This window comes from Callorhinus ursinus, unplaced genomic scaffold (assembly GCF_003265705.2).
Source record: "Callorhinus ursinus isolate GAN/ISIS: 27379988/994484 unplaced genomic scaffold, GSC_fseal_2.0 scaffold19, whole genome shotgun sequence".
Taxonomy (NCBI): domain Eukaryota; kingdom Metazoa; phylum Chordata; class Mammalia; order Carnivora; family Otariidae; genus Callorhinus; species Callorhinus ursinus.
Window position 1 is genome coordinate 15,414,026 of NW_027397081.1, and position 20,013 is coordinate 15,434,038.

A 20,013-nucleotide genomic window follows, 5' to 3' on the forward strand; every position below is an offset into this window, starting at 1 on the left:
TGTGTGTGTGTGTGTGTGTGTGTGTGTGTGTGTGTGTGTGTGTGTGTAGTCTCTGGGGATGGGGATGGGGCGGGGGGCGGGAGGCGGGGGTCAGCTCTGGGGCTGGAAATGGACACCATTGGCCTGGCGCGCCACAAAGGGAGCTCGTGCTCTTCTTTCTTCAAAGGAAGAAAATACTCCACCCCCTTCAGGATCCTGGAGCCACTCCCATTTTTCTGGATTATGAGGATAGTCTTGGGAGATGCTAGCTCATAGCAGCCCGCCACTCACAGGAGGGGATGTAATCAGCTGGGAACAGTGGAAAGCAGCCTAAGGAAAGACATTACTTGTGGGGCAGTTGAAGGAGAGACAGACCCTCTGAGCAGGCCAAGAAGGAGCAGTGAGAAGGGCGAGAGGAAAGAGCTATTTTGGAAAAGGGGATAGTCAGGTTCAGAGCCTCATTCTCCTCCCCATGTAACCATTTTGAGCAAAGGGTGGGAACTTAGAGCCAAGATGCGGGCACATCCCCCTTGCTGTTTGTCTCCACCACGCCCCTGGGAGAAGCCAGAGCACCAGCGGATTCAGAGTTCTCAGAGGCTTCAGATCCCAGCCGGACTGCTGGAGCTTTCCTGGTGGCAGGAGCTGGTGTCCAGGGCAGGGCCAGGTGCCAGCCTCAGGTCCGAGGGGAATGCGGAGAAGCCCCGTGGGCTGAGGGAGAAAGAACAAGGTTTAAAGCTGCATCCGGATGCCCCAGGCATTCAGACAGTGCTTGAGGACAATACTGATTTTCCCATCAGCCTCTCATTCCCTCTCCTGCTCCCCCACCCCAGTCCTGCCCGGAAACATAGCTCCACTCTCAGAACCCAGGGCTTGGGATATCCTCCTTGCTGAAGGCAGCCTTTGACCTTGAAGAACTGACCCTTAGACCTGGGGCCGTAGACAAGGAGTTCAGCCAGGAACCTAACTTGGTATTACACCTAAGCAGAGAGTATTTGTTGCATCATTTTTTAAAAGATTTTATTTATTTATTTGATAGAGGTAGAGAGAGGGAGAGCACCAAGCAGGTGGAGTGGCAAGCAGAGGGAGAGGGAGAAGCAGGCTCCATGCTGAGGAAGGAGCCCGACGTGGGGCTCGATCCCAGGACCCTGGGATCATGACCTGAGCGGAAGGCAGACTCTTAACCAACTGAGCCACCCAGGCGCCCCTTGTTGCATCATTTTAAGATATACTGAACTTTTCAGGAATGCAACTGTTCTGTAAAATGAAGGATAATTGTGCCTTTTTTTTTTGGTTTGGAAGTTTACCAAGAGTTGTTTGCCACTTCAGAAAATCACTTCACTGACAGCAAAGCTGCTCTAATATTTAAAACCGATAGCACACAGCTGTATGAGTCTGTGTTTGTGTCTGTTGTTCTCTCGGGGATTCTACATGGACAAATAGTTGTTATATCAGGACAGCCAATATAAAGAAGTATTTTCAATAGTCATTTGAATATCCTCTCTTAAATCTAAGCTCTTCTCACCGTAGGTATGTACAAATTTCCTACTATCTCATATTCTCAAGTCTAGTTTATCCACTGAAATACACTTTATTTCATAAATTTCTCTCCCTTTATTTTTCTGTTATATTACAGTTAAAGTGTTATATCGACCTTTTTAAAATTACATGTGTTGGTAAGTTATTTTATCAGCAAGATTCAAGATGGTAAAGACAGTCTTTTTTTTAAAGATTATGTATTTATTTGAGAGACAGAGTGTGTGTGTGGAGGGGAGGGAGAGAGAATCTCAAGCAGACTCCATGCTAAGCACAGAGCCTGTCATGGGCTGAATCCCACGAACCCRAGACCACGACCTGAGCTGAAACTGAGTCAGACACTCAACAGACTGCATCACCCAGGCGCCCCAAGATGGTAAAGACAGTCTTTTTTTTTTTTAAAGATTTTATTTATTTATTTGAGAGAGAGAGAGAATGAGAGATAGAGAGCATGAGAGGGAAGAGGGTCAGAGGGAGAAGCAGACTCCCTGCTGAGCAGGGAGCCCGATGTGGGACTCGATCCCGGGACTCCAGGATCATGACCTGAGCCGAAGGCAGTCGCCTAACCAACTGAGCCACTCAGGCACCCTGGTAAAGACAGTCTTACAAATCATTTGCTCTATTCCTGGGGCATTAAGGCTGGTGGGGTAGAGAACCACTGAACCAAGCACAGATAAAATATAGCCCCTGCCCAGAGGGGCTCACCCACAGCGACATGGGCAACCAGGGAGGACAATGCACGTTTATAAGTCCAGCCCCCCAAAGCCTAGCGTGGGGCTTTTCAGGTAGTAAGAACGCACTATTTGCTATGATTTGTCACTAGTAACTTCTCTAAGCGGCACATTCCATATTCTCTGGAAGCACAGAGAAGAGAACAATCAGCCCTGTCTGGAGGAGCTAGGGAAGGCTTCTCACAGGAGGAGTTAGCACTGGTTCTTTATCCCAGGTCTAGAAAAGAACAGCCACTACTTGTCCAGAAGTGCCCAAAGCCAGCTGGGCTCTGTGGGGTGCTGCTGATGCTCCAAGGAGGCAGAGGGGCAGGCTGGGGAGGTGCGGAAGAGCAGCGAGGGGATGGGAAGAAAAAGTGACCAGTTCCAAGGAAAAGACAGCACAGACATGTGCAGGTGCCCAGTTGGAGCAAGACAAGAGCGGCCTTTCCCTAATCCACTTGCAGGTGCTTTGTGATTCTCTCCTCCTAGACCCTCTGGATGCTAATCTCTATGTGATATCCACTCGGGGAGTGGGTGGAGGGACCAGGTCGTTCATGTCCTTCCCTCTGGGCCCACCCAGCACTGTGCACCCAGAGGCCCCACCACTACCACCACCACTCGGGTCTAGCTAGCTCCCAGGAAGAAGGACAGGGTCCCAAGTCCTCAGCTCTAGTTTCATCTGGCCTGGCCTCAATTTGTCCACCTCCTCTGCACATCCTTATCCCTGCCTACATTCCTGTCCATGTCTGGTCTGAGTTGCAAGTGGATCCCAAAGGCAACAGGTCAGAAGTAAAGAACAAAATACAGCCTTTGTGGAAAAAGCAGCCCTGAGAGAAACCTGCCTTTGCCTCTTTTGCCCTCTGACAGCATATTCTACTCCTACTCTCGGCTCCTTTTTTTTTTTTTTTCACTTATGCAACCATTATTTGTTTTGTGTTTTTAGATTTTTTAATTTATTTATTTGGCAGACAGCGAGAGAGGGAACACAAGCAGGGGGAGTGGGAGAGGGAGAAGCAGGCTTCCCGCGGCGCAGGGAGCCCGATGCGGGGCTTGATCCCAGGACCCTGGGACCATGACCCGAGCCGAAGGCGGACGCTTAATGACTGAGCCACCCAGGCGCCCCAGAGAAGTCCTAAGAGATTTTAGCTGAGACCTGGATAATGAGTATCCAGGCTGCAGAATGGGGAATAAAAGTGTTTTGTAGAGGGCACAAAGTGGATAAAGCCTGGGAGGGAGGGACCTCCTCACCTGGGCCTGTTGATGGAATGCGGATAAGGCCACAGGACAGAATATAGTAAGCGAGGGGAGAAAAACCCAAGGTGAGACTGGGGAGGGAGGCAAGGACCAGGCCATGTGGCCTTTCTAGGTTATGATAAGGGATTTACATTTTTTTCTCAAGTATAGTGAAAGTAACAGAACTTTTTTATTTATTTTTAAGTTTTATTTAAGTAATCCCTACACCCAACATGCGGCTCGAACTTACGACCCCGAGATCAAGCATCTCATGCTCTTCAGACTGAGCTAACGAGGTGCCCCTTATTTTTAAAATTCTGCTTAGCCGCTCATTGGCAGTGGCTGCTAGGAGAGCACACATGGAAGCAACAGGATTTGTTAGGAGGTGATGCAGTAGTCCAGGTGGACTAGGGCAGCGGCCAGAGAACTAGAGAGAAGCAGGCTGATTTGAGATGTAGATTGGAGGCAGCATCAATAAGTCAACAGGACTGATTGGATGCAGGTGAAGTGAGGCTTAGATCTGGTTGGTTTGTTTGTTTGTTTGTTTGAGCAATTGGGGAGAATGGTGAGGTGGGGAAGCCTGTGGGAGGAGCAGGTTTGAGCAGTTCTGATTAGAATCTGTGAGATGCCTGAGTGGCTAAGTGCATTCAGCACCTGCCTTTGGCTCAGGTCATGATCCCAGGGTCCTGGGATTGAGTCCCACATCAGGCATTTTGCTCAGTGGGGAGCCTGCTTCTCCCTCCGCCCGCCACTTCCCCTGCTTGTGCTCTCTCTCTCTCTCTCTCTGATAAATAAATAAAATCTTTAGAATCTGTGAGACATCAGGGCAGTTATAACAGATAACTGTTATAAGTCTGGGGTTCAGAAGATAAGTCTGAGCTGAAGATGTAAATACATCCGAGAGTCATCGGGATATAGATAGTATTTATGTTCTATGTGCTAACATAGATACCCACAACACATTCTGGGGAGAAAAAAAAACCCCAGCAAAATAATATGTTGGATATGACTACAAATGTGACAAAAATTATGTGCATATATATAAATGTGATGTCTAAGCATAGAAAACCATTTAGTTTTTTTTTTAAGATTTTATTTATTTATTTGAGAGAGAGAGAGAATGAGAGATAGAGAGCACGAGAGGGAAGAGGGTCAGAGGGAGAAGGAGACTCCCCATTGAACAGGGAGCCCGATGCAGGACTCGATCCCGGGACTCCAGGATCATGACCTGAGCCGAAGGCAGTCGCCCAACCAACTGAGCCACCCAGGCGCCCTAGTTTTTTTTTTTTTTTTAAGATTTTATTATTTTAAGTACAATCTACAGACATGGTACTTGAACTCATGACCCCAAGATCAAGAGTCTGGGGCGCCTGGGTGGCACAGTCTGTTAAGTGACCCACTCTTGTTTTCGGCTCAGGTCATGTCTCAGGGTCATGGGATCCAGCCCCCGTGTCAAGCCTCGAGTTAGGCTCTGCTCAGTGAGGAGTCTGGAGGATAAATGGAGCTGACATAGACCACACACTTGGAAACCAGTTAGAAAAATTTTATGTGACTCTAAGCAAAAGAGCAAGGGAGTTGAGGCAAGGTTTGCTCTAGGAGTATAAAGAGTATAGAACAGAACTTAAACGTCTCAGAAATCCAGTAAGACAACTTAAACAGGGTGGATATGGAGACTGAGTAAAAGCAGGTGTCAAAGATAACTCTCCCCAAAACTCCAGGCTTTAGCTTGGTGGTATTACCTGGGAGGATGAAAATAGGGGATATTCTCAAGTGGAAGATGTTGAGTTCCATTTCACACAAGTCAAGTTCAGTTGCAACTGAATGAACACTCCATGATGGAGATACTTTAGGGAAACAGTTTCAAAAGCAAAATTGCAGAGGGCTAAGTTAGTAGAAGTTGAAGCAGTGTAGACTACTCTAAGCAGCTTGGGAACAAATGAGGGAAACAGATGGCTGTGTTGATCTGCATTTGGGGTTTGATAAAAAGAGAGGTCTGGGAAGGTCAAGTGAAGTGTAGGTTGCCATGAGAGTGTAGTGGAAACAATGTTGGGATCCAGCGAAGCCAAGAGGACTTAAGCCCTAGACCACTAATTTTCAAACTTGATTGAGCATTAGAATTCACCTGAAGGGCTCATTAAACCATAGATTGCTGGTCCCCACTCTAGAGTTTCTAATTTAGTAGGTCTGTGGTGGGGCCCAAGAACTTGCGTTTCTAACAAGCTTCCAGATGCTGATGCTGCTGACCTGGAGGCCACGCTTTGAGAACCTAGAGCAAAGCAGCTGGTAGATGCTGAATAGTTTTCTGAGTGAATGGGTAAGAGCACTCATCTTCAAGACTGGAGGTCTTCCTGCAGTTAAAGGCAAGATGGAAACTAAGGCCACGTGGAAGGGTGGAAGATGGTGGTCAGAATACAACTTCAGAGTTTGAATTTAGAGAAGGAGCAATTTTGGGCAGACAAGGTCCAGGACTGACCCTGCCAGGGAAATGATGGGAGGTCAAGGAATTGCGTGTTGGGGGATCTTCAAAATGAGTCACATCTGACAGAGGCCTGAGTCTACTGGGAAGCTCCAAGAGGAGGTCAAGATCTGAAGGGGAGTCTGGCTACTTTCTGGGCCTGAATTATGTATAGTTGACTGTATATACACCCACAGACATTGTAGCCCATCCAGCTTAATGCACCAGTACTGGTAACAAATCTAAGTGAAGTTTGGGACTCTGTGTTAGTTCTGTCAGGCACATCCTATGAGTAAGGTCTGGGCTGGGCCCCGGGCTTTTTTGGGGTGCTCTAGGGTAGAGATCACAGCCTGGGGATTTCAGCTGTTTAAGGGAGCAATTTACCTTAGGCCCTAAGGTTTAGGAGAGCAGGACAGACAAGAAGGCTGTTCATGCTAGCAAAAGCTTGTAAAGAATGAAAATTCCACTGGATGAGCAAATTTACAGAATAAAAATGTCTGTTAACCCTCAGCAATGACTCTGCAGCCTTTTTATAGCTTCCCCTTCACAGCTTCACAGTAACGACTGCTCAGAACACCCCCTGGGAGTATGGCTGTGATTAGGTCTCAGATGAAGGCCGCCTGCAGCATGCGTTCCTTACCGCCAGCCGGAACTGAAGAGCACCAAAGGTGCTGCCTCCGATGCTTCACGCCTGTGCAAACTTCCACACGGTTACTTCCTCCCCGTGCCTCAGTTTCCCCATCTGTAAAATACCAGCAATAGTAGTACGCCACGTAGGACTATTGTGAGGATTAAGTGAGGTAGTTAATACGAAGCTCTCTCTGGACCCACAGTGAGCACCCTATAGTACTAGTTACAATCTGTTCCACTGTCAGTGCGGGTCTTTGTCAATGCCCCGACATGCGTGCGGCTTGTGGTCCTGCAGTGGCACCTAACTGTGGCGCCTGCTCTTTCCCGCGCATCCGCACATTGCCGCCGCCACTTTCTCTGGGTAGACGGCATCTGGGAATGTCGGTGACGGCTGGGCGCGCACGTCTGCAGAGAGCCCCGAAGGGACTCGCGCAGCCGCAGATGGGTCTGCAGTGGCGCCTGCCCGCCGCTGGGGGCCGCGGGGACCGCGGGGACCGCTGGGTTCGCCCCGCCCCCGAGGGGGTCAGGGGTCACCGGATGGCGAAAGAGGCGTTGCGCGTCGCGGACACCCAGTCCTGGGCCCATGGCGCCGGCGCAGCGTTGCCCCCTGTGCCGCCAGACCTTCTTCTGTGGTCGCGGACACGTCTACAGTCGCAAGCACCAGCGGCAGCTGAAGGCGGCTTTGGAGCGGCTCCTGCCCCAGGTGCGGCCGGGAGGCGGGAAGGGGCCGCGGACGGCCTGGGGGGTGGGGGATGCGGGCAGTGCAGGGAGGGCGCGAGGGTGGGACGTGGGGGTTCCACCCGGTACCCTCTCCGCCGCAGGTAGAGGCCGCCCGCAAGGCCACCCGCGCCGCCCAGGTGGAGCGCTACGTGCCCGAGCACGAGCGGCGCTGCTGGTGCCCGTGCTGCAGCTGTGAGGTGCGGAAACACCTGAGCCACGGAGACCTGACCGTGCTGCACGGGGGGCTGCTGGAGCATCTGGCCAGGTGAGATCCGGCCTGGGAGCCTCATCCAGCGCTTTCGCATACTGGTGCGTGGCGGGGGGGGGGGGGGGGGGGGGGGGGGGGGGAGGGGTTGGGGTGAGTGAGAGGAGGAATGCTTTTGTGGTTTGATTGGGTGGGTCGAGTCAGCTTACAGGCATGGCATCCTTGAGGGGTGGAGGGCTTAGGGCTGCCATGGTCCGGATGGTAGTGGTGGGAAAGCCAGCTGGGCAGCTGGCTCACGGTTACCTCCCGTCATCTGCTCTCAGATTCTCCCATTTTTATTGGAAGAGGGAGACTGGACATCTGGAAGAGACTAGTAACAGTATTCGCTCAGCTTTGCCCAGAGGCAGAAACCCAGATGTCAGTGTGCATTACTTATCTAATGCCTAGATGTCTGAGGGATGTTCTGTAATCTGTCATTGAGATTATCCGTTCATTCTCAGCCCAGAGCACAAGAAAGCAACCAACAGATTCTGGTGGGAGAACAAGGCTGAGTTCCAAATGAAAGCGAAGTTTCTGATCTCCCCCCAGGACTATGCTCGGTAAGTCACTGATGATGAGAGATGAAATAACAGAATGGGGCTTCTCTGGGTCTGTGTCAGGTACTGGAGCTTTCTCTACTAATTGCAAAGTTCAGTAGGGCCTTCGTAAGTATCTGTTGTCTTCGTAGCACTCATTATTCTAGGCACTATATTGGACACAAAAGAACTATGATAGAGTCCTTTAAAGGTTTCTATCTAGTTGGGGCATGGGATTTACAATGCATTTAGCAAATAGAGAACTGTATATAATAAAAGTTATCTATAATCGATTATTTAAATCTGTGGTACAGAGAATATTAAGGTCCTTTAGGAATAAAAGAGGCTTTTTATAGTGTGTGCAAGCAACTGGTACTCATCCAGTGCCCTCCTTGAATAGTTTTAGACTCTATTTTAACTAGCCTCCAGAGCACCCTGAGAAACTGGAGTGCAGTAAGCTGGTCAGCACAGAGTGAGTGCTGCTGCTTCAGGAAAAGGACACAGACAGCCTCACACTACTTTTATTGGGACAATATTGAGATTATGGGGAATGGAACCCAAAGGGATCCCGGAACCAAAATTACAGAAAAACTCATGACATCTATTATTGTTTCCTACTCTGTGTGGAGAATAATGAGGGAATTGTGAGAAATGCCTAAATCCTACTACCTTGTCTTCAAATCTGTGGTTCACACTGGGTGGGAGATGGGGAACTGAGGCCAAAAAGCACTCACTCCTTACACCCTGGCCCAGCTCCACATGGTGTTTGGTGGGAATGAAGAATAGTTGAGCAGAAAAAGTTGTAATTGAGAATTATGAGGATGGACTCTTTGAGCTTTTTATTAAATAGTTTTTTTTTTTTTAAGATTTTATTTAGAGAGAGAGCTAGCACGAGAAGGGGGAGGGGCAGAGGGAGAGGGAGAAGCAGACTCCCTGCTGAGCAGGGAGCCTGACACCAGGCTCCATCCCAGCACGTGCTGGGATCATGACCTGAGCCGAAGGCAGATGCTTAACCGAGCCACCCAGGCGCCCCAGTTTTGACTTTTGAACCTTATGAATTTAAAGCTCACACGCACAAGGCAAAGCCAAGTCTGACTGATTTGACTGGTTAAGATACCACGAGCCACTTTTAGGTTTAGACACGTTATTACTTACATAGTGAAGAGAATAAACCCAAAGTGCCAGCTTCCTAGGTCCTTGTCCCACCCACCAAAAAGGACCACTCTGGAAAAAAAAAAAAGGGCTAACTGCAGTGACACCCTGCTGCTGGGGAGCCCAGTGTGGCCTGCAGCTCTAATCTGAGAGGGTTGGGCAGAAAGCTGCATACTACATTGGAACCTGGGAGGTGATAAGAAACTCTCATGACAGCCTAAGGGTGTGTGTGGGGGGAGACAAGGAGGCAAGTGGGAGATGGCCCCACAGCAGCTCTTTTCCTCTTGTGTTCCAGGAGCATCACACAGGTGCTCAGCCAAGATTCTGATGCTGGGGTTCTAGGCTTTGCCCAAACAGATAGGTGCAAGGCTGCCAGGGCACTATGGTAGAGCCATTCCCCTACATGTGTTTTACCAGGAAAAAAATCCTAAAACTGATTGCAAACAATGAGATTATCGTAGCTATATATCAAATTGATAATAATCACAAAAGAATAGTAATTCAAGTAACTTGAACACAACATTCTGACTCTATACCCTTAGGATGTTTTTCAAGGACTAAAGTACTGCGGAGGAATCCTGAGTTTTGCTTAGTTTTATTGTCGATGGTAGTATTGTTATTTTTCTGATACCTTTCCGTGTGTATTGTAGGATAAAACAAGTATAAGTCTCATGATGTTCTAAAGCCCATTTTTGATTTCGCAAAAAGGAAATGTGTGCATAGTAGAGAAGTGGAGCCAGTATGGCAAAATGTCAACAGTGAATCTGGGTGAAAGGTACATGGGTGTTTATTGTTCTATTTTGTTTCTGTGATTCTGAAATTATCCAAAATTTGAAGAAAAAAATAATCTGTTGAAGATTTTTTTTTAAAGATTTTATTTATTTGAGAGAGAGAGAATGAGAGAGCGAGCGAGCACGAGAGGGAAGAGGGTCAGAGGAAGAAGCAGACTCCCTGCCGAGCAGGGAGCCCGACGCCAGACTCGATCCCAGGACTCCAGGATCATGACCTGAGCCGAAGGCAGTCGCTTAACCGACTGAGCCACCCAGGCGCCCTGCAGATGTTTTCATAAATGGCAGGGGCTGGGGTTCTTGGCTGACTTGCCCTTCTTTTTAGATTCAAGAAATCCATGGTGAAAGGTTTGGATACCTATGAGGAAAAGGAAGATGAGGTGATCAAAGAGGTGAGTTAAAAGGCCACTGAAGGACCCAGCCCCATGACCTTGTACATAGCTAAGCAGCCTCTCCCCCGCAGATGGCAGCTCAGATCCGTGAGGTGGAGCAAAGCCGGCAGGAGCTGGTTCGGTCCGTCTTAGAGGTTGGTGTCCCTCGGAGGAGCCAGAGCAGTATCCAAATCCACTTGGTCGCTGGTTCTCCCAGGTCCAGCATTTCACCTACCAGGCTCTTCTAAAAGAACTCATGGACTCCACGCTTCATCAGCTCAGCTTGAATTCCCTTACCTGTCCGCCAGGGGGCAGGCCTTGTCAGTGGCAATGTGGGCAGAGCTGGGAGGGAGGGAAGGAAGTTTGCAAGATGGGCAGTACTATAGGCCAGTATGCCAATTTGTTTCCTACTGGAGGGTGGGAGCATGGCCTAGGCAGACTCTTAAGCATCCAAGACACATTTATTTTTCCTGAATCAAACTCAGCCTCAGGCAGTGCCAGACCCAGAAGAAGGCTCTTCAACACTTGGAAGCTGGAAAAGGACCAACAGGTAAAATTGCTAAGGAATCTCTTCAGAGTTTGGCCTGTTAGAGCATTCTGTTAACTTTTTGGCTGGAAAATGGGAAAAGTTCATCTCTGCTATCCTCATGATTCAAGGACCTCATCTGCCAGCCTGGCTCCTGCTTGTCTTTTTCAGTCTAGTGGCTTCCACCTCACAGCAGCCTTCGGACTTGGACCTGCCACCCGCCCCAGCCCTTGACTGGATGGAGACAGGACAACCTCTGACATTCATCGGCCATCAGGTACAATGGATAAGCCATTTAGGAAGGGCCGGTGCCCCCTCAATTCCCAGGACACCCATCTCTCCTGGGTTTTGTACCGATTCTGGCCATTGGGCTCTTGTCTCTTGCTGTGCCGCTCCATCGTGTTTTCTCAGACCTCTTTCCTCACCCTCCAGTGATCACATCCGCCCGTTGCCCCCACTGCCACTAAGGAGTGCCAACTCCTACAGCTCATCCTCTGCAGAACCCCCAGTTCCCGCTCAATTTAGGACATTTGTAAATATCCCACAGGCACCTGAGGCTAACCCCTACCATCCCTAGATTTCCAGAACTGTGGAAGTTATTTCCTCTTTCATCTCCTACATCCTGTCGATGAGGCAGCCTATTTTACCTCCTGGCTAGATGTCCTCCATCAATCACTTTTCTGGAAGTTTCTATCCCCCTGCAATCCTGTGCTGAACACAGAAAGCTACTGCCTCACCTGATGTTCTGTATACTCCAGCCATACTGTGTCTTGTGTTTTTTGCACATGTCATTGCCTTAAATAGGCCTACCTTTCCTCATTCTAGCTCAAAGGTCACCTTTTCAGGGAAGGCTTATGTGAACAGGTCGCCTGTTGTAAATGTACATGGGACCATGTAAAAAGTTGTGAATGTAATCTGTGTAATTTATACTTAAATCTCTTCCCCCACGATACATATGCCCTGTGAGGAAAGGGTTTTGCTTACGTGGCACCTAGTAGGCACTCTGTTTTTGGACATCTTCATTACTGAGACCATGAGTCTTTTGAGGGACAGGACTCTCAGTTATTTAACACCAGCCAAGGCACAGAAGCACCACTGTGGTGCTTGCACCCCCTCCTGTGGCTTGTCCTTTTTCTAGCTAGTAATAGTGTCATCAGTTTCTTATCTGATTTCTCCCCCCCTCCCCTACAGGATACACCAGGAATTGGTAACGTCCACTCAGGTAAGGCCCAGGGCAGTGTTTCTCAGATGGTAAGAGGTAATTATTTCTTTTTTTTAACTATTTATTTTAGGGGCACCTGGGTGGCACAGTCAGTTCAGCGTTCAGCTCTTGGTTTCAGCTCAGGTCCAATCGGGGGGTCGTGAGATTGAGCCCTACGACAGGCTCCATGCTCAGCACAGAGTCTGCTTAAGAGTCTCTCTCCCTCTTCTTTTGGCCCCCCCCGTGCTCGCTTTCTCTCAAATAAAAAAAATTAAAATGAAAGATTTAAAGATTTTATTTATTTGCCAGAGAAACACAGCGAGAGAGGGAACACAAGCAGAGGGAGTGGGAGAGGAGGAAGTAGGATTCCCGTGGAGCAGGGTGCCCGATGCGGGGCTCGATCCCAGGACCCTGGGATCATGACCTGAGCCGAAGGCAGACGCTTAACGACTGAGCCACCCAGGCGCCCCTTGAAATAAATCTCTTTTTAAAGACAGACACCAAACCGACTGCCCCCCAGGAGCCCCAATTACTTTTTTAAAGAATAAAGTTGGGTATGATAAAGTGCTATCTGATCAAGGACCCGTATCTTGAATATTTGAAGAACTCTCAAAACTCAGCAGAGGCATGTAAAAAGATGTTCATCGGAGTGGCTAAAATTAAAGACTGTGTATGTGAAGGAACATTCATAAACTGCTGGTGGGAATGTAAAATGGCAGAACCAATTGGAAAAACAGTTCAGGGATTTAGGAAGTTAAACATACACCCACCATTATGATCCAGACATTGCAGGAGAAAAGCAAACATGTCTGCACAAAGGCTTGCACACCAGATGGTCACAGCTTTAGTTGCAGTACCCTCAAACTGAAACTGAAAACAATCCAAACGTGCCTCAATGAAGGAACAGAGCAGTGCTCAACAAAGGAACTACTGTTAAGTGCAGCATAGATAAATCTCAACTATTAAGAGCCAGATCTAAAAGAGTACATACTAGCAAATGCAAATTAATTAACAGAAGCATATCCATGGTTGCCTGGGGCTGGGAAAAGGTACACAGGTGAAGTACTTTAAAGGGGCAGAACAATGCATAGTGGTGATATTTAGTATCTTGACTGTGATGGTTTCACTCAAAAGCTTTTCAAGTTATACACTTTACATGTGTGCAGTTGCAGGTCAGTTATGCGTCAGCAAAGCTGTTAAATACCAGTACGGGATATCACATGTAAGATATGTTGCTTTAAATTAGCCCAGGGCCCTCAACTTCCCATGATCCAGAATTCCTGGCTTTTGCTTTTGAACATTTCTAGTTGTCAATTAGGTAAGAGTTTATAGCTAGGGCATGTTTCACAGTAGCCTGGAACCTAAGAGTGCCTTCATTCCTGCTTAATGGGTCTTTTCCAGGTGCTACACCTCCCTGGATGGTCCAGGATGAGGAACACAGCTCCGTAAACCAACAAATAGGACCATCCTATGAAGAATTTATTAAAGAAAGTAAGTAAACAAATTCAAGAATGGGTTCTCTAAAATTTTCCCATTTAAAACTGTTTAAAAAGTTTACTTATTTGTAGAGGAAAAACAAAAACTGAAGAAACTACCCCCAGACAGAGTTGGGGCCAACTTTGATCACAGCTCCAGCACCAGTGTAGGCTGGCTGCCCTCTTTTGGCCGGGTCTGGAATAATGGACGCCGCTGGCAATCCAGGTATGGATACAGTGCCAGGACTCCAAACCACTACCCCCTTGGAGATGTCAGCCTTCATCCTGCTAACCCTTCATTTCCTTTCAGACATCAATTCAAAACGGAAGCTGCAGCAAGGAACAAAGAGTCACATAAAGAGAAAAAGCCAATCATTTCCTGGTAACTTTTCCAACCACCATAAGGCATAACACCAAGTCAACAAACCCATACCTATTACCTTCTGTAACTACTTTTCCTAGGAAAGAGACATACCCGCTTATTTGATTTAATAAAGTTTTATTTTCCAAAATGTACAGTTGGTGGGATCTGCAAAAAATAAAAATAAAAGAATCAGAACTGTAGAGCCTTATATAAGTGGGATGTATACTTTCTACTCCGTGGGCCCGAGTTCTTGCTTACCTTGTTCATGCATCTTCACCAGCAGCTGGGGCATCTCCACCCTTGGTGTTTCTGGTGTAAATTACTTGAGCTCTGTGCTTTGAAACCAGTTTAATAAGTCCTAGAGAGAAAAAGGAAGGTTTTCACGCAGTACTATGAAATGCTTCATAGACGCTAGAAATACTAAATTTGAGCATGAGAGTTTAATAACAAAGGCAAACATCCCTACGTTTTTCTTTAAAGGATTTTATTTATTTGACAGAGAGAGAGAGAGGGAACACAAGCAGGGGGAGTGGGAGAGGGATAAACAGGCTTCCCGCTGAGCGGGGAGCCTGATGCGGGGCTCGATCCCAGGACCCTGGGATCATGATCTGAGCCGAAGGCAGACACCCAACGACTGAGCCACCCGCCCCACATCCCTCCATTTCTTGGTGATAATCTAATTTTATTTATTCTTTCTAAATGAGGGGCCCATTACTGTTGGGATGGTTACCCTCATAGCACTTTAACTTAAAAGTCACTATTTCCGGGCGCCTGGGCGGCTCAGTCGTTAAGCGTCTGCCTTCGGCTCAGGTCGTGGTCCCAGGGTCCTGGGATCGAGCCCCGCATCGGGCTCCCTGCTCCACGGCAAGCCTGCTTCTCCCTCTCCTACTCCCCCCCTGCTTGTGTTCCCTCTCTCGCTATGTCTCTGTCAAATAAATAAGATCTTTAAAAAAAAAAAAAAGTCATTATTTCCCTATTAGACACTACAGGTGGCTTAAAATATTTACACTCACATATACTAATATGAGATTATGGTAATTATATCCACAACGAAATTTTTAAAATACTTAAGTAAAAAATGCTTTACTTTTTTCATAGCCACACTTCAACATCATTGGGTTTAATTCTTTAAAATGAAATTATTTGAAAATAATTGACATAGGGGTCCATGGGACAAAACTGGCCAAGAACCCTGCTTTGGGGTCTACCCTAGGGGTAACATGTTAGAATATTACAACCAGGGCGCCTGGGTGGCTCAGTTGGGCGACTGTCTTTGCCTCGGGTCATAATCCTGGAGTTCCAGGATCGAGTCCCGCATCAGGCTCCCTGCTCGGCGGAGAGTCTGCTTCTCCCTCTGATCCTCCCCCCTTGTCATTTGCATTCTAATAAAATAAATAAAATATTAAAAAAAAATATTACAATCCGTGGTCAGCCCGTGCCTATTTTAGGAAATTCCAGTAAAAATATTTAAGATGGGGGGCGCCTAGGTCGTTCAGTCAGGTCCTGGGATCCAGCCCCCCCCCACCCCTGCCAGAGGCGGGCTACTCCCTCTCCCACTCCCCCTGCTTGTGTTCCTTCCCTCTCTCGCTGTCCCTGTCAAATAAATAACCTTAAAAAAACAAAGACACAAAACCATTTAGGGTAGCTAATAGGGGCAGGCCAATTTAACGTGTAAAACCACACCAGTACAACACACCCCTCTCACCTTTACTAAGGAGCTCCTGAAGGGCTGCCCTGGCCAGGGAACCTCGAATCTTCAGTCTCTCAGAGACAACAGCTGGAGTTATAAGCTTATAGTTGGGAACTTCCTTACAGAGTTTGTCATATGTCGCTTTGTCAAACAAGACCAGATTATTGAGCTTGTCCCGAACTTTGCCTTTGGACCACTTCTGCTCACCAAAAGGAAAAGGAAAGTCAGTACTCCTGGAAGAAACCACTCCCTCCCTCCCCAAACAACCTGTGTCAGAGAACTCTCTTCCATAGCCGTGGTGCTATACCGCAAGGGTGGCTATTCCCATGAAATTCAGAATTTACAGAAACTCTACAAACTAAGATTCAAGTAATTTGAAACAAGGACCCAAAATAAAAGGAAGTCTAGTTGCCATTAACGGCGTCAAAGATGCGTTAGACTGGGGGGGGGAAGTCTTGGGGGAAAAAAGTCTTTGCGAATTTCGGATATAGGCTGAACCCCACGACATCAATTAAAATATCATGTACTAAGCATCAAAACATACACTCTTATTTAATTTCTAAGTAGTGCGTACCACCCTATTCTTCCAAAAACACAGAACGGTGATGAGAGCCCAAGCTCTAACAATCGGACTCTAGACCGCACAACTCTAAAAGCCATTTGCTCTACATGTCACTTATTACCACAACCACATGAGTCCGGCGTCCCCAGTACCCCCCTCTCCTGGGGGGGGCTCACTCCTACCTTCTTTTTGGCCTTGCCCCCAGATTTGTTCACTGGGTCTTTGTCTTTCTTGGCCGACTTTCCGGCATCTTTCTTCTTCTTGTCATCCTTGGGCGGCTGTAGAGAAAAAGGGGGAATGCAGCCAAGTCACAAGGCAGCCCCGCACCGCCCTAACCCCACTACCGGAGCACATGGGTGAAGCCATCCCCCCGCCCGCCTTAAGAAGCGGCCCGGAGGGTCGGGGGCCCTCCGTCCGGTGCCGCCCCAACTGCGCCCCAGCACCACCCGGCTCTCAGAACCGCACCGGCTTGCCATCCGCGAGAGCTCACCATAGCGAAGCCGGGAGAGCAGCGTCCACCCCTGCAGCCTCGCTAAGATGTCGGACAAAAAGGAAGCACGGCTCCCCGACCGGCCCAGAAACCTCCACCCGCAGCGAGCGCTTCCGGGGCAAGGGGCGGAGCCCGCGGAGGAAGGCCGGAGGCCCGGCTCCCTCGTGCAGCGGAGAGCGGGGCGCAGCGAGGGGGCAGTCGTTCCCGAGCCGCGCACCCCGGAGACGCTGCCCGCGACTTATCGGGCTTTGCCGCTAGTTGTGCGGCAGCCCCACGTTGTATTCCCTGGCCCTGGAAACGAGAGACAGAAAACAATCTGCCAGGCCCCGCAACGACCCCCGGCGACCCCGCTAAGCGCGGTGCTTTAAGTGCGCAGGCGCCGCAACCCTCGCGCTCGGGGCTGGGCGGAGGGGGCGGGGGGCGGGTCCCGCCGCTGCGGTTCCGGGGCGGGGCCGTCAGGAATAAGCCCAATCCGAGTCTTCAGAGGCGCGGTGGCCGCAATGGCGATTTTTAGTGTGTATGTGGTGAACAAAGCTGGCGGCCTCATCTACCAGTTGGACAGCTACGCGCCCCGGGCCGAGGCAGAGAAAACTTTCAGTTACCCCCTTGATCTCCTGCTCAAGCTGCACGACGAGCGTGTGCTGGTTGCCTTCGGCCAGCGCGACGGCATCCGGGGTGGGCTAGGCTTGCGTCCGAGGGGTGGGTCCGGTGGTGCGGCGTGGGCTGGTGTCTCTGCGGGGCTGGGGAGCGCGCGGAGGGAGAAGGGAGAGGTGGGTGAGGCCGGGTCGCTAGTCCCTTCGGCGGAATCCCCACGCTGGGGTTTCGTTGACCCTTAGCCTCACCTCTGCAGTGGGACACGCCGTGCTGGCCATCAATGGCGTGGACGTGAACGGCAAGTACACGGCCGATGGGAAAGAGGTGCTGGAGTACTTGGGCAACCCTGCCAATTACCCGGTGTCCATTCGATTCGGCCGACCTCGCCTCACCTCCAATGAGAAGCTCATGTTGGCCTCCATGTTCCACTCGTAAGTCCCCCAGCCCTTCCTAGGGCCTGTGGGCCTGCGCTTGGCCCTTAGGCCGGCTGGATTAGTGTGGTTCTGCTGGAAGTCTCCTGAGCGGCCGTGCTTACCTTTCTTCGCCTCCTTTTAAATCGTCAGTTCTTGTAGTTGTGAAAGAAAGAGAATTAATCCAGATGACTAGGTTTTAGGTAATACCGGCAGTGGTGTGGCCTTGCACAAGTCAACTTCTCTTCCCTCAGCTTTAGTTTCTAAAGTAAGGTAACTGAATTAAATGATCGTGAAGACCTTTTCCCATTCTCAACGATAGTAGAAGGTGTGCTGAGTAATCATAGGTGTGGGGTAGGTAACCATGGCACGCATTCCCAGTGGTAATTTTACCCAGGGTTTTCAATGTAAAATGTTTTAAGTATGAGTGTAAAATACATGCAGAGCTCAAATGCATTTTAAAGAAATTTCGGTGCTGTTGCTGCTGGGCAATTGACACGGCCTGTTCTGACCTCTCAGGGTGTAATGTGAACTCAGCAGAGAGGGTCGCTTCAGTGGAAAAGTTTGAGAAGCACTCCTCCCTCAAAATAGCAGGGTGCATTCCCAACCTTACCTCCTTTGCAAATAGGCTGTTCGCAATCGGTTCCCAGCTGTCTCCAGAACAGGGCAGCTCAGGCATTGAAATGCTGGAGACCGACACGTTCAAACTGCACTGCTTCCAGACACTGACAGGTAGGCGTCTCCCAATAGGCCAAAGGGATGCAGTGGGGCAGGTTGGGGGAAGGGACTGACCAAAGACAACTTTGGTAAGCAAGGGGGTGATGGTTAACTTTTCCTGGGACAATTGCACAGACACATATGTCTGTTTTGTGAATCCAAAGCCAATACTTAATCTCATGCCAATTTTGTCCACACCACCCAGAATGCTCAGCCCTGGTTATCCTGTGTGCAGATAAAACTCACCGTAATGGTATCTCATGTTGCACACGTTTTGCAAGGTGTGTTTCAAAATGAAACCTGAATGCCAAATGGAAATGACCTTTGGATCGAGGCAATTGCCTCGCTCCCTTAGTGGGGACAATTGAAAACTGCCTGAGTCTGCCCCCTTCCTGGCACTTGCCGCTGAGGGACCACAAGACTAGGAATTAAGTGACAGAGCTAGATGTCAAAGCGTGGTCTCAGTCAGTTGGGTGATGCGATAAAGTCACTTCCCTGCTCTGGTCTTATAGATTCACAATCTTGCCCTTCCTGCTTTATGGAGCAATAAGGATAAAAATAAAAATGGGCTTATGAAAATGCCACATGCACACAGGATGATGTTATTTGCTGCATTCTCTACCCTTTTGTAACCATTCTTGGTCCTTCTCCAGGGATCAAGTTTGTGGTGCTGGCAGATCCTAGGCAAGCTGGAATAGATTCTCTTCTCCGAAAGATTTATGAGATCTACTCAGACTTTGCCCTCAAGAATCCATTCTATTCCCTGGAAATGCCCATCAGGTAGGCGGTCCCCCTCCCCAGATACTGGTCAAAGCGTCCTTGCCCCTCCCTTTGTGCTCTTCCCTGAGGTCATTTTTCCAAAAGGATAAGAAGAGTTACTTTTAAATAGAACAAAAGTGGGCTAGTCTTTTCTTGCTGTTTTGAGAAACCAAAGACTTTTCTTGTCATTCATGTCCTTCTTCAAGCAAGAGTTTCCCCTGGCTCTACCTCGGCACCCAAGGTGGGAGGAGAGTCTGAGACCTCACACTTTGTCCTCATTTGTGCCTCTTGGGTCTGGCCTAGGTGTGAGCTGTTTGACCAGAACCTGAAGTTAGCCCTGGAGGTGGCAGAGAAGGCTGGAACTTTTGGACCTGGGTCATAGGCTGAGCCCGCAATGGATCCCCCAAGTTTTGAGAGATCCTACAGCAGGGATCCTGCTGTATCCACTCCAGTGGAGATCCCCGCAGCCTCGTTAGTGCACTTGAAAATGGGAGGGTGCCGAGCCTGATGACATGTACCGATCCCCGAGCCTTAAAGCCGTGCTCTCTGCCCTCCTGTATCCACCGTGAGCCTACTTCCCAACTCTGTACAGGTTTATTTATGGAGGGAGTAGGCCCATAAATGCTTAATAAACATTCCTTTGATCTGTGTTCGCTATCCTCATTAATGGTTTGGGGGGAAAAGGCTCTGGTGGGGAGACAGGAATGATAAGGGAATTCTGGGAAAATGAGATACGTTCTAGTAGAAAACAAGGAATTGTTCATTGAATGAGCATGGGGCCTTGAGTCGGGAGCCTTGGGTCTAGTTCCGGAATTGCTGACTTCTAAGGTGGTGGCGGCAGTGGTCATGACGGTGGGGTATTTATCAGGTGTTT

General features: G+C 49.0%; 3 protein-coding genes across 4 annotated transcripts; 2 read left to right on the top strand and 1 right to left on the bottom strand.

Annotated features, from left to right (window-relative positions):
• Nucleotides 1-7,060: 7,060 nt before the first annotated feature.
• Nucleotides 7,061-14,117, top strand: CENATAC (centrosomal AT-AC splicing factor). 2 transcript variants are annotated; one of them, XR_003212446.2, is made up of 11 exons: nucleotides 7,061-7,243; nucleotides 7,362-7,525; nucleotides 7,966-8,064; nucleotides 10,306-10,372; nucleotides 10,444-10,506; nucleotides 10,837-10,901; nucleotides 11,049-11,154; nucleotides 12,069-12,099; nucleotides 13,480-13,569; nucleotides 13,667-13,779; nucleotides 13,864-14,117. XR_003212446.2 is itself a non-coding variant. In XM_025893583.2 (11 exons), the coding sequence occupies exons 1-11, from the start codon at nucleotides 7,124-7,126 to the stop codon at nucleotides 13,937-13,939; spliced, it is 1,014 nt and encodes a 337-aa protein (XP_025749368.1). In that variant the 5' UTR covers nucleotides 7,061-7,123; the 3' UTR covers nucleotides 13,940-14,117. The 2 variants fall into 2 exon arrangements, 1 of the variants encoding a protein (XP_025749368.1); XM_025893583.2 differs by having other exon boundaries at nucleotides 13,647-13,779.
• On the bottom strand, nucleotides 14,033-16,811 carry RPS25 (ribosomal protein S25). Its single transcript, XM_025893585.2, has 5 exons — nucleotides 16,660-16,811; nucleotides 16,352-16,447; nucleotides 15,623-15,806; nucleotides 14,176-14,275; nucleotides 14,033-14,082 (listed from the first exon to the last, which is right to left on the bottom strand). Exons 1-4 carry the CDS (start codon nucleotides 16,660-16,662, stop codon nucleotides 14,181-14,183), a joined length of 378 nt encoding a protein of 125 aa, XP_025749370.1. The 5' UTR covers nucleotides 16,663-16,811; the 3' UTR covers nucleotides 14,033-14,082; nucleotides 14,176-14,180.
• A 203-nt stretch (nucleotides 16,812-17,014) lies between these two features.
• TRAPPC4 (trafficking protein particle complex subunit 4) lies at nucleotides 17,015-19,791 on the top strand. Its single transcript, XM_025893584.2, has 5 exons — nucleotides 17,015-17,334; nucleotides 17,510-17,684; nucleotides 18,292-18,395; nucleotides 19,034-19,160; nucleotides 19,443-19,791. Exons 1-5 carry the CDS (start codon nucleotides 17,160-17,162, stop codon nucleotides 19,519-19,521), a joined length of 660 nt encoding a protein of 219 aa, XP_025749369.1. The 5' UTR covers nucleotides 17,015-17,159; the 3' UTR covers nucleotides 19,522-19,791.
• The last annotated feature ends 222 nt before the right edge of the window (nucleotides 19,792-20,013 follow it).